The 12,859-nt window shown below is 44.4% G+C and overlaps 1 protein-coding gene across 1 annotated transcript in view; it reads right to left on the bottom strand.

Annotated features, from left to right (window-relative positions):
• The window catches only part of FBXL20 (F-box and leucine rich repeat protein 20), an 86,072-nt gene that overhangs the window by 72,116 nt on the left and 1,097 nt on the right, over positions 1 to 12,859 (bottom strand). Inside the window, exon 2 of the mRNA XM_007530936.2 lies at positions 10,317 to 10,498. Within this exon, the coding sequence (XP_007530998.2) occupies positions 10,317 to 10,498 (182 nt within the window). The remainder of the gene's footprint in view (positions 1 to 10,316; positions 10,499 to 12,859) is intronic.

Genomic DNA, 12,859 nt, shown 5'->3' with positions numbered 1-12,859 from the left:
TCAGGTTGAAATGCCCTCTATCACCATAAAACAAAGTTGAGTAATGCTCCGATAAAAATAAAAAACAGCTTCACATAAAACTGTTTGTGTGCACATGTTATAGTTCAAGCTCCTGGTCCCCACCTGCAGGGGGAAAGGCTGCAGGTGTCTCTCTCCTCTATCTCCCCCTTTCCTCTCAATTTTTGGCTGCCTCTACCCATAAGTAAATAAAGATAATAAAACAAACAAACAAACAAAAGCAAAACAAAAACAAAAACTTTGTCAGCAATAGGGATGGTGATGCTGCACCTGGTTGAGCACATGTTACAATGCACAAGGACCCAGGTTTGACCCGATCCCCACTTGCAGGAAAGCTTTGGGAATAGTGAAGCAGTGCTGCAGGTCTATCTTCCTATATCCCCCCCATCTCGATTTATGACCGCCTCTATCCAATAAATTTTTAAAAAACTTTGTTAGCAATCCCAGTAATCTTTCTTCCCTTTATTTTTTACCGTCCCAGTTATTACTACATAAATATGTTCTCTTATGTATCACTCTGTTGATAGTTCTATTATAGAGCATGTTTTATGTGTTAACTCTAAGTTTCCAGGTTGTAAGCTTTTAGAAGGTAAGATAACCATAGCACTTTACACACTACAAACCACAATTATAAGTAATTTTTGCACAGAACGACTGTTCTTTAAACTAGTAACAGGTGTGGTGTAAAACCACAGCCCTGAAATCATAAATCATTACTAAATCACTAATATAAACAAAGTTTTTGGGTGTGGAGGTAGACAGCATACTGTTATTCAAAGAGACTATCTTGCCTGAGGCTACAAAGTCCCATGTCCAAACCCCCACCACCATAAACCAGACCTGAGTAGTACTCTGGTTTAAAAAAAAAAAAAAATCGAGTTACCTCCCCACTGCTCTAGTACGTACAAGTAATAAATCTTTGCTTTTCAAAAAACATAAAACAGAAAAGTTTAAAAACAAAGATTTTTTTAAAAGACACTTTATTTTTTATTTTTCCCCTTTGTTGCCCTTGTTGTTCATCATCATTGTTGTTGGGATGCATTGGATCGACCTTCTCGTGGTGCATCCTGTGAGTACCCATTCATTGGGGAAACTGACGATCCTTCCTAGCCGACTGAATCCACATGGATCCCAGTCACTTTCAAAGCCAGCAACAAGCAGCTCCTGACAGCTTTCAACCTGACACTGTTGACTGGCTATGGAAGAAGGGCAAACGCTAGAAGAAGAAGTTGTTGTTATTGCTGTCGTTGTTGTTTGATAGGACAGAGAGAAATGGAGAGAGATGGAGAAGACAGAGAGGGGGAGAGAAAGACAGACACCTGCAGACCTGCTTCACCGCCTGTGAAGCGACTCCTCTGCAGGTGGGGTGCTGGGGCTCGAACCAGGATCCTTCCGCCCGAAAAACAAAGATTTTAAAGAGTAAATATCAGTATTGTTATTTACATTCCAGATGAAGAGAAAAACCAGAAAATCACTCTGGCACATGCAACACTGGAGAGTGAACTTGGAATCTCCTGCTTTTTTAAGTCTCAAGCTCTAGTCAGTGTGCTACCTCTGGGACTGTGGCAACATACTGGACAGTGACAGCATACTGCTCAGCTCTAGCTTACGGTGGGACAGGGGATTAAACTTGGGACTTTGAAACATCAGGAATGAAAGTCTTTTTGCATAACCACTAGCTATCCCCCACACCCCATAAAAATCAACTTAGTACCAACTAGAAATACCTAGTCAAGAACAGACTTAATCTAATAGCAATTTAAACAACTAAGCAAAAACTGGGGTGGGGGGTTAGGTGGCGACAGAAGATCTAGTTGAGTTCCAGTCCAGGAGGGAAGCTCCATGAGCTGTGGAGTGGCATTGGGTTATCTTACCTTCACTCTCCCTCGCATCCCCCCAATATTGTAAATGAGGGGGGAAAAAATGTGTTCTCTAGGAACAGTTGAAACACACAAAGTCCCAGTAACAGTAAAAAAAAAAAAAATGAGAGACTAAGTCAAAACTGATTAAATTAATTACATTTCTACATGATTACACCTATCAGGAAATTTATTACAGTCAAAAAAATCAAACCGGAAGAAATATGATTAGAGAATAAAGAGGTTACTTTATCTATTGCTAAATATTTTTTGGAATGTGCTGAAAATAATTACCCAGCAAAGTCATTCTTTGCTCAAAAAGTAACACAAATTTGTCTTCACTACATTTTAGCAGATACCTTGGGTTTTTACTTTATATAATTAAAGAATGGGAAGATTGCAGAAAGGTCATGCAAACTCATGCCTGAGGCTCTGAGGTCTCAGGTTCAAACCTCCACCCCCAACCATCATCAGCCAGAGCTGAGCAGTACTCTGGGGGAAAATTATACAATTAAGCAAGATAAATAAAGTAGAAATATTGGTAACTCAGTAGTATTATCAACTATTGTTAGTGGATACTAACTTAAAATCATATTTAATAGGTTCAAGAGCATTAATACATAAAAGTATAAAACCACAAATCTTTTCCTTTTTTTTTTTTTTTTAAAGATTTTACTTATTTATTAATGGAAAGACAAGAGGAGAAAGAACCAGACATCAATCTCATACATGTGCTGCCAGGGATTGAACTTGGGACATCATGTTTGACAGTCCAATGCTTTATCCACTAAGCTAACTTCCAGACTAAAGAACTTTTTTTTCTTAAGTCAATTTCTGATAGGGTGGGGTCTGGGCTAAAACTTAACTAAGTCCGGAAGATCAAATAACAAACAATATAAAGAGAAATATGGGGGAGCTGGGTGTTGGTGCACCTGGTTGAGCGCACATGTTACAATGCTCAAGGACCCAGTTTCTAGCCCCCAGTCCCCCACCTGCAGGGGGAAAGCTTCACAAGTGGTGAAGCAGTGCTGCAGGTGTCTGTCTTGTCTTTCACCCTTTCTATCCCTCCCTTCCCTCTTGATTTCTTTTTTTTTTTTAAGATTTTATTTATTTATTAATGAGAAAGATAGGGGGAGAGAGAGAGAAAGAACCAGATATCACTCTGGTACATGTGCTGCCAGGGATTGAACTCAGGACTTCATGCTTGAGAATCCAGTGCTTTATCCATTGTGCCATTTCCCAGACCACCCCTCTTGATTTCTGACTGTCTCTATCCAATAAATAAATAAAGATAATTAAAAAAAAATTTTTTTTAAAGAGAAATGCAGAAGCAGCTAATTTTGGTCATCTTAAGGGCATTCTCCATTCTCCTGGTATAACAGTATTTTATTTTGAACATCTAAAAATACCCTTCCAAAACCACAGTACAAGTTAGATTACTGAAATATTTAATTCAGTTTTCTATTTGTCACTAGCTGGGAAACAGTAGCTACAGGCTAGCGATGGACTCCTTGGACCTTAACAAAAGCACTTACTAATTCTGTAGGAAAAGTGAGGCCAAATTTTGTAATACGACAGTTCAGGGAAGAAAACACCAATATTTTGGTGGAGTGGGGAGATAGCACAGCATTTGTGCACAGGACTTGCAAGCAAGAATTCCCAGGTTTTACCCCAAGCACCAACAGCCAGGACTGAACACTGCTCCTCAGTCAAAAGAAAAAATAGTGCTGGCAAGAAAGTTCACCTAGAAGATGTCCTACATTTGATCAATGACATTACATATGCTAGAGCAATGTTCTTCTGCCACACCCTTAATTAAATCTTGTAAGAATTTTGCCAAGCTAAAACAATGTTTAAAAATTTAATGGGGTGGTCCAGGAGGTGGCTCAGTAGATAAAGTGTTGGACTCTCAAGCATGAAGTCTTGAGTTCAATCCCTGGCAGCACACATACCAGAATGATGTCTGGTTCTTTATCTCCTCCTGTCTTTCTCATTAATAAATAAATAAAAATAAAAACCTTAATGAAGTGGGCTGGGGAAACAGCATAATGGTCATGCAAGACTTTCATACCTGAAGTTCCCAAGTCCCAGGATCAATCCCCAGCACCAACATAAGCCAGAGCTTAGCAATGTTCTGGCTGTTGTCTGTCTTTCTCTGTTGTCTATCATTAAAAGTAAATAAATTGGCGCAGTGGGTTAAGCGCACATGGCGCAAAGCGCAGGGACCGGCGTAAGGATCCAGGTTCAAGCCCCTGGCTCCCCACCTGCAGGGGAGTCACTTCACAGGCGGTGAAGCAGGTCTGCAGGTGTCTATCTTTCTCTCTCCCTCTCTGTCTTCCCCTCCTCTCTCCATTTCTCTCTGTCCTATCCAACAACGAAATGCGTCAACAAGGGCAATAATAATAACCACAACGAAGCTACAACAAGGGCAAAAGGGGGAAAAAAAATGGCCTCCAGGAGCGGTGGATTCATGGTGCAGGCACGGAGCCCAGCAATAACCCTGGAGGAGGAAAAAAAAAAGTAAACAAATAAGGGAGTCAGGCTATAGCGTAGCGGGTTAAGCGCAGGTGGTGCAATGCACAATAACTGGTGTAAGGATTCCGGTTCGAGCCCTGGCTCCCCACTTGCAGGGGAGTTGCTTCACAAGCGGTGAAGCAGGTCTGCAGGTGTCTAGCTTTCTCTTCACCTCTCTGTCCTCCCCCTCCTCTCTCCATTTCTCTCTGTCCTATCCAACAACAATGACAACAATAATAACTACAACAATAAAACAAGGGCAAAAAAAGGGAATAAATAAAATAAATATTTTTTAAAAAGTAAATGAATAAACTTGCAAGTAATCCATAACATCAAAAAGGAACTTAATGGGGGGGGGGGGCTGTGTGGTGGCACACTGGGTTATGCACACACAGTAAGGGCACATGGCACGAATCTTGACTGGCACAAGGATCCTGGTTTGAGCCATCTGCAGGGGGGGTTGCTTCACAAGCAGTCAAGCAGGTGTCTATCTTTCTCTCCCCATCTCTGTCTTCCCCTCCTTTCTCCGCTTCTATCTGTGCTATCTGGCAACAACAACATCAATAACAACAATAATAACCCACAACAATGATAAAAACAATAAATATTCAAAAAAAAACTTGCTTTAAAAAATTCCATGACTATACAATAAAGAAACAACAGAGCCAGCAAAATACCTTAACTGGATAGACCCAGAAGCTTAAAGTTCAATCCCTGACACTGCCGTATACCAGAGGTAATCAGTACTTTGGTCTCAGAAAAATAAATGAGTAAATCTATTTTTTTTGCCTCCAGGGTTATCTCTGGAGCTCCCTGTAGGCACTACAAATCCATTGCTCCTGGTGGTAATATTTTTTCTTTCCTTTTTATTGGACAGGACAAAGAGAAATTGAGGGGAGGGTGAGATAAAGAGAGGGAGTAGATAAAGAGAGGGCCGGGCAGTAGTGTGAGTTAAGCACACATAGCACAAAGTGCAAGGACCAACATAAGGATAGCAGTTCCAGCCCCTAGCTGCCCACCTGCGGGGGGGGGGGGGGTCACTTCATAGGCGGTGACGCAGGTATCTCTATTTTTTCGTCTATTTCTGTGCATCCTATCCAATGACAACAACAACAATAAACAACAAGGGCAACAAAAGGGAAAAAATAGCCTCCAGGAGCAGTGGATTGTAGAGCAGGCACCAAGCCCCAGCAATAACCCTAGAGACAAAAAAATTAAATAAATAAATAAATAGATGAGAGAGAAACAGACACCTGCATATCAGCTTCACTGCTTGTGAATTGAACCCCCCCCCATCTTTGCCCCCCCCCCCCCCGGTGGGGAGCTGGGGGTTCGAACTGGGATCCTTGTGCTTTGTACTATGCAGGTGTCTCTATCTCTCTGTCCATTCCTATTTCTGGCTGTCTCTATCCAATAAATAAATAAAATTTAAAAAGAAATAGAATTAAAAACAGCATAATAATAAAATCATTGAGTGAGCATTGGGAATCTTCAAAATGAAGCCCAAGTGGGCAAGGAAATGCACCACCACCCACCCACCCTTATTTTATTTCTTAATTTGATTAATAGTGGCTTACAAGACTGTAAAATTACTGAGTAATTTTACACACTACACCCTCCTACCTCCCAATGACAACCACCATAGTTCTCATAAATCTTAAAGAGTTTGTTCTCGGGAGTCGGGCAGTAGCACTGCAGGTTAAGCGCACATGGCGCAAAGTGCAAGGACCAGCATAAGGATCCCTGTTCGAGCCCCGGCTCCCCACCTGCAAGGGGGGTTGCTTCACAGGCGGTGAAGCAGGTCTGCACGTGTCTATCTTTCTCTCCTTCCCTGTCTTCCCCTCCTCTCTCCATTTCTCTCTGTCCTATCTAACATCAATAACAACAATAATAAGTACAACAATAAAAAAAACAAGGGCAACAAAAGGGAAAATAAATATTTAAAAAAATATTTAAAAGAGAAAAAAAAGAGCTTGTTCTCTTCAGTTTTTTATGTGCAAGTTCTAGATTCCACATGAGTGAAATCACCTGTCCTTGTCTTTCACCTCTTATTTCAGTAAGGACAATCATCTCCAGTTCAATTTTGTAGAAAGAGCACAAAATCATCTTTTTTTGATTGCAGAGTAGTACTCCAAGGACTAAATGAAAAAAAAAAAATATATATATATATATATATATATCCCATAATTTCTTTAGTGAGTCATCTGTCAGTAGACATTTAAGCGGTTTCCAGTTTTGGGGTCTTGTGAACAATGCAATTATAACATGTACACTTATGTCCCTTCCAATAGTGTTTGAGTGTCCTATGGGTAAATGCCTAAGAGTGTTATTTCTGGATCATAAGGTAATTCCATTTTTCATTTGCTTAAAGACTCTCCGTACAGTCTTCCAAAGGGGTTGCACCAGTCTGCATGGAGCACAGTCCCTTTTTCTCCACAGCCTCACCCATCAACTTCTGTCATTTCCTGCTTTGTGGATGTAGCCCATTCTCACAGGCATGCGAAGGAATCTCAGTGTAGTTTTAATTTGTACTTATTTAATGAAGTGAAGTGGAACATTTCTTCATATGCCTGTGGGCCATGTGTATCTCTTCTTTAGAAAACTGTTTAATTCTTTGGTCTACTTTTTACTATTTTTTTTCCTTTTGTATAGTTGTATCAATTCTTTATGTATGTTTGCAAATATCTTCTTTGTGGATAAATTACATCCTTCTGTGAGCATGAGAAATGAAAACAAGAGTAAATAAATTGGGCTAAACTAAAAAGCTTCTAAACATCAAAAGAAAATTTACACATATAACCAGGAAATCCAATAAATGGGGTAAGATATTTGTACATCACACACCTAAAAAGACTGAAATCAAACATCTATAAAGCACTGATACGAGTGGAGGCAGACATCGTAACAGTTACGCAAAGAGACACTTGTGCCTAAAGTCCCAGAGTTCCAGTTTCAATCCCCCACACCACTATAAGCCAGAGCTGAGCAGTGCTCTGGTTAAAAAATAAATTAAGGGAGTTGGGCAGTAGCTCAGTAAGTTAAGCGCACATGGTGCGAAGCGCAAGGATCAGTGTTAAGGATCCTGGGTTTGAGCCTCTGGCTCCCCACCTGCAGGGGGGTCGCTTCACAGAAGGTGAAGCAGGTCTGCAGGTGTCTATCTTCCTCTCCTCCTCTCTCTTCCCCTATTCTCTTCATTTCTCTCTGTCCTATCCAACAATGATGACAACAACAATAATAACTACAACAATAAAACAAGGGCAATAAAAGGGGATAAATTTTAAAATAATAAATTAAAAAAGAATTGATGCAGGGGGCTGGGTAGTGTGCACGTTGCAGTGAGCAAGGAACGATTCAAATCCCTCATCCACCCTTTTCCCACTGGCAATGCTGCAGGTGTTTTTCTATCTCCCCCTTCTCTCTCGATTTCTTTGTCTCTAGTCAATAAACAAAGAAAAAATGGAACTTAAAAAGAACTGACATTGGTCAGGGATAGATAGCATAATGATTATGCAAAGTGACTCTCCTGCCTGAAGATCGGAGGTCCCAGGGTCAATCCCCCACACCATCATCCCCCACAGCTGATCAGTGCTCTAAGGGGGGGAAAAAATACAGCCCAGCATTAGCACACCAGGTTACGCTTACATACAGCGAAGTGCAAGGACTGGAGCAAGGGTCCTGGTTGGAGCCCCTATCTCCCTACCTGCAGGGCATGATCGCTTCATAAGCAGTGAAGCAGGTCTGTAGGTGTCTTTCTCTCCTTTTCTCTGTCTTCCCCTCCTCTCTCAATTTCTCTCTGTCCCAACCAACAACAACAATAATAATGACAAAAAAAAGGAAAAAAGATAGCCGCCAGGAGCAGTGGATTCATAGTGTAGGCACAGAGCTCCAGCAATAACCCTGGTGGCAAAAGAAAAAAAAAACCAATCAAGAACTTGATAAGAGTAATTTTACAGTCTGGTCTTTTACAACAGTACTAAAGTGAAGCCATATTAGGAATAAGATTCTATTAAATACTAAAATCCCTATTATAACAGATTTTTTTCTCATGATTAAATATGGAAACTTTTTAAAATTCTTTTTAAAAAATTTATTATCTTTATTTATTGGATAGAGGCAGCCAAAATCTAGAGGGAGTAGATAAGAGAGGTAGAGATACAGAGACACCTGCAACCCTGCTTCACCACTGGTGAAGCTTTTCCCCTGCGAGTGGGGACCAGGGGCTCGAACCTTGGTCCTTGTTGTACACTGTAACATATTAAACTTTAAAAATATATATTTTTAATATTTATTTATTTTCCCTTTTGTTGCCCTTGTTGTAGTTATCACTGTTGAATAGGACAGAGAGAATTAGGGGGGAAGACAGAGGGGGAGAGAAAGAAAGACACCTGCAGACCTGCTTCATGGTATGTGAAGTGACTCCCCTGCAGGTGGGGAGGGGGGGGCTGAACCGGGATCGTTACGCTGTACTTGTGCTTCGCGCCATGTGCGCTTAACCCGCTGCGCTACTACCCAACTCTCACATATTAAACTCTTAAGGGGATAATTTTTTTTTAAATTTTCTCTATGCCAGGTATGCAATAATAGTATTACTGTTGCTCTGACTTTAAACTTCCCCCAAAGTTCCTGTCTTGAACTTTGTGGACAAATTAAAATACCTTTCCCATAAGCAAAAAAATAAAGATATCAAGGATGAAATCTTTTCACCAAAAAGCACTGCTCAACTCTATTATAGTGGTGTTAAGGATTGAAGCTGCAACCTCAGAGCCTCAGAGATGAAAAGATTTTTGCATAATCGTTAGGCTAAATATCCATCCCTCGAGGAGATTAAACTCAAGGCTTTAGGTAAAAATTTCACACCCAGTTGGTTAGTTCTCTTAAACCTGTCTTATTCTTTCATCTTTCTAATGAGAATGAAGAGAAACCATCCAGAGATGTACACTGAGCTGTGTGTGATCCCAGGTCAGCCTGATTCTCTGCCAGAAAAGGCCAGGTATCCTCTGCTCTTCTTGTACGTCCCTTTCTCTTTGTATCCCCTAGCTGCCTACTAACATAAGCTGCTAGGATTCAACTACAATTCCCCATCCAGAGGAATCCCACCCCCACACTGTGAGTACTTTCTAAAGACTCTTTCTTCTTTCCGCACCCATTTCTCATCTGCATGATTGTAAACCTCTGTTGCCAAAGCAAGAAGAAAAGTTTTGGGGTTTTTTTTGAGACAAACAGGCTTGAATGGGCTTTTCAAAATCTGTCCAAATCTAAGAGTTCTCAGAGACAATAGGCTACAAAAGTACAGACTAGACGGGAGAAGGAAGTATCAGAACAATACCCAAACCAAACACAGCACCGTCTCTAGCTTCACACTCCACCACCAACCCCACTTCCCTTATAGTTTAACCAAAGTCTCCCAAACTCGAGAAATACGCAGCCCGCACCCAGCCCCCGGGCCTGTAGTTCTGCCCCTGAACAGACCAGAAACGCTTCACCAAGAAAGAGGCAGAAAGAAAAGCCAGTTCGGGCCGATGGTGTGATGGGGTTTCTGCCGGATGGAGGGAGCAAGTCAAAGGTTGTGTAAAGAACAGAAAGCTGAGTGAGTGTGTGTGTGTGTGTGTGTGTGTGTGAAGAACAGAAAGCTGAGTGTGTGTGTGTGTGTGTGCGTGTGCGTGTGCGTGTGGAATTAGGGCGCCAGAGCTAATCCCCAGCCCCAGCCCGAGGTGAACGAGGCAGGAGGCCGTCAGTGGCCGGGAGGACGAGGGGAGCCCAGCTGCACGGGGCTCTCGGGCCCCGAGACCCGGGAAAGGAGTCCAGCAGCCTGGGCAGTCGGCGATGGGCGGGCGGCTCCGAGCGGGGCGAATTCTTTTCGGGGCGCGAGAGCGAGAGTCGCCCCCCTCCTCTCCCTCCTCCCCCCCTCACCGCCCAAGCTCACACCTCAAACCTGCTCTTGGTCACTCCGTTCACGTCCCTCCTCATGGGGCCGGCGGGTGCGGCCGCGGCCGGGCGCTGCAGTGTGCGGAGTGCAAAGCCAGGCGGCCCGGGGCAGGCCCGCGAGTTCCGGGAGCAGGAGGAAGCCGAAGAGCTGAGGACTGGGGCAGTCGGCGGGGCAGGGAGACCTCACGACTCCGGCTGGGCCTCCTCCGCCTCCCCGCAGCGCCGGTGGCCGAGACGAAACCTCGTCGCTTGCTCTTCTTTCGCCTCAGCCTCAACTTCAACCCAAAACAAAAACACTCCCCACCTGCCAGCAACGCCGCTCCTCATTGGGCAGAGCCTCGGAGCACGCGGGGAGGGGGAGAGGGGGAGGAACGCGCGGCGGCGGCGGCGGCGGCGCGGGACCACCCCTCCCCCATCCCGAGCGCAGCCACGACGGCGGCCTGGGAGCTTGCGGAGCGCGACCGCGGGGGCGGCTGCACTGCCCAACTCTCCCCGCCGAGACAGCCCAGTCAAGGAGAGGCAGGGAAGTGCCAAAGTGTCTGTGTGAATCTGTATGGGTAGGGGCTGTGGGGCGGTGCGACTAAGTGTAAGTGCTCGCTCGCGGACTGGGGAGGGAGAGCTGAGGACAACTGCACACAGCTCCCAAGCCCCCTCTCCTCTCCTCCGCGGGCTGCTAGCCCGCGCAGGCCTACCAAAACTTGAGATTTCAGTCTAGTCCCTCCAGTCCTTGAGATCGTGTAGCGTCTTCCCCAGCAGCCAGTGCTGTCACACACATTTCTTCCCGGCCACCCAGCTCTTTTCCCGTCACTCACTGTCGCCTTGAAACCAAAGTGCAGCAGGCGGTCCCTGCTTGGAGCCATTTTCCTCCTGTTTCTGGTGGTGTCTGGATTGGGGCAGTGCTGCTACCGTCGCTACCGTCGCCGCCGCCGCCGCCGCCGCCGCCGCCGCCTCCTTCGCTGCTGCTGCTGCTGTCGCCTCCCCCGCCCCCGTGAATTGCATTACCGGGTGTTGCAGAGAGGCCTGGGAGGCCACTGCGGGGCTTGGGTCTCCTTGTACATAGATCAGGGTGGCTGGGAGCTAATTGTGCTGCCTTCTGCTTCTGGGACTTACAGTGAGGCTGCACCCACCACGGGATCGGGGTGCAGAGCAGGAGCTAGACAACCATTCCTTTAGCTGGGGGAGGGGTGTTCTTTGGTGACGGTGGGGGCGGGCGGGTTAAGCAGGCCTTTGACTTTCCCCGCCCCTAGACCTCTCGACCGCCGCCGGCACCCAATGGGCTCTTGCGCCTGCCAGTCCTCCAGTCACGGCTCCGCTTGGTTAGAACCTAGTCCTGACGTCACTCTGGCGGGAGAAACAAGCGTGTGGGTTGGCGGGGGGGGGGGGGGGTTAAGAAATAAAACCAGCTTTTTTTTTTTGACCGTTTGACTATAGTATTGAAGCTATATCATCACATGATACTTTAACAACTCCATACATCAAGACCTCAAAATTTATTAACGCGTGTCTGCGAATGAAAAAATAAACCATTTAATGGTATCCCCAAGAGAGCGACTGGCTGCAATATTTTGTCCATTAGAAACTATCAAATTCCAGGGCCCTGGCAGGAAATCTGTGTCTAACTGTATTCTAAAACAAATGAGTGGTCCGGGAGGTGGCGCAGTGGATAAAGCATCTGACTCTCAAGCTCATGAGAGCTGAGAGTCAATCCCCGGCAGCACATGTACCAGACTGATGTCTGGTTATTTCTCTCTCCTCTCTCATTTATAAACTTTAAAAAAAAAAAGTCTATCTTAATAATCTTATTTTGGATAGACAGAGTAATTGAGAGAGATGGGGAGAGAAATAACTGTAGCACTGCTTCTGAAGGTTCCCTCCCGCAGGTGGGGACAGGAGCTTGAGCCGGGATCCTTGCGCATTGTAACATGTACACTCAACCAAGTGCACCACAGTTCAGCTCCCATAATCTCTTTTTAATTCCCAGTTTTAGTGGCTTACTATGAATCTAAACGATGATTAAGAGGAACTGTTGCTACAAAACTATAAAAAGTAGGCATTGTAGCTGGAAGGTTTGTTCTCCAGTTCAAGCTTTTCTTTTTATCCTCAAGTTTCTGAAGTTTCAGATACTTTCAAGATACAAACCCAGGTCTAGATATTATAATCTGGTATTCAAGATGCTTTTACCGTTATTGCTTCACTTCAGCCACTAAAAACCTAGTCTCGGGGCCAAGTGATGGCGCACCTGTTACAACGCACAAGGACCCAGGTTCAAGCTGGGTCCCCACCTACAGGGGGAAAGCTTTGCGAGTGGTGAAGCAGTGCTGCAGGTGTCTCTCTACCTTTCTATCCCCCCCCCCTTTCCTCTCGATTTCTGGGTGTGTCTGTCCAATAGATAAAGGTAATGACAATAATAAAAACCTAGTTTCATCTAGCTGCTGTTTTCTCCTAGCAAAAACCGCTGGAAAATATGGTAAACAAGACCTGTAGAAAATTGGAGCAGCTAGCTTAAAGAAAAATTTCACTTCATTCTGCCCAATGAGCCCATT

Source organism: Erinaceus europaeus, chromosome 12, assembly GCF_950295315.1.
Source record: "Erinaceus europaeus chromosome 12, mEriEur2.1, whole genome shotgun sequence".
Classification (NCBI taxonomy): domain Eukaryota; kingdom Metazoa; phylum Chordata; class Mammalia; order Eulipotyphla; family Erinaceidae; genus Erinaceus; species Erinaceus europaeus.
The sequence above is the reverse complement of the archived record's forward strand: the minus strand, read 5'-3'. Positions and strand labels throughout refer to the sequence as shown.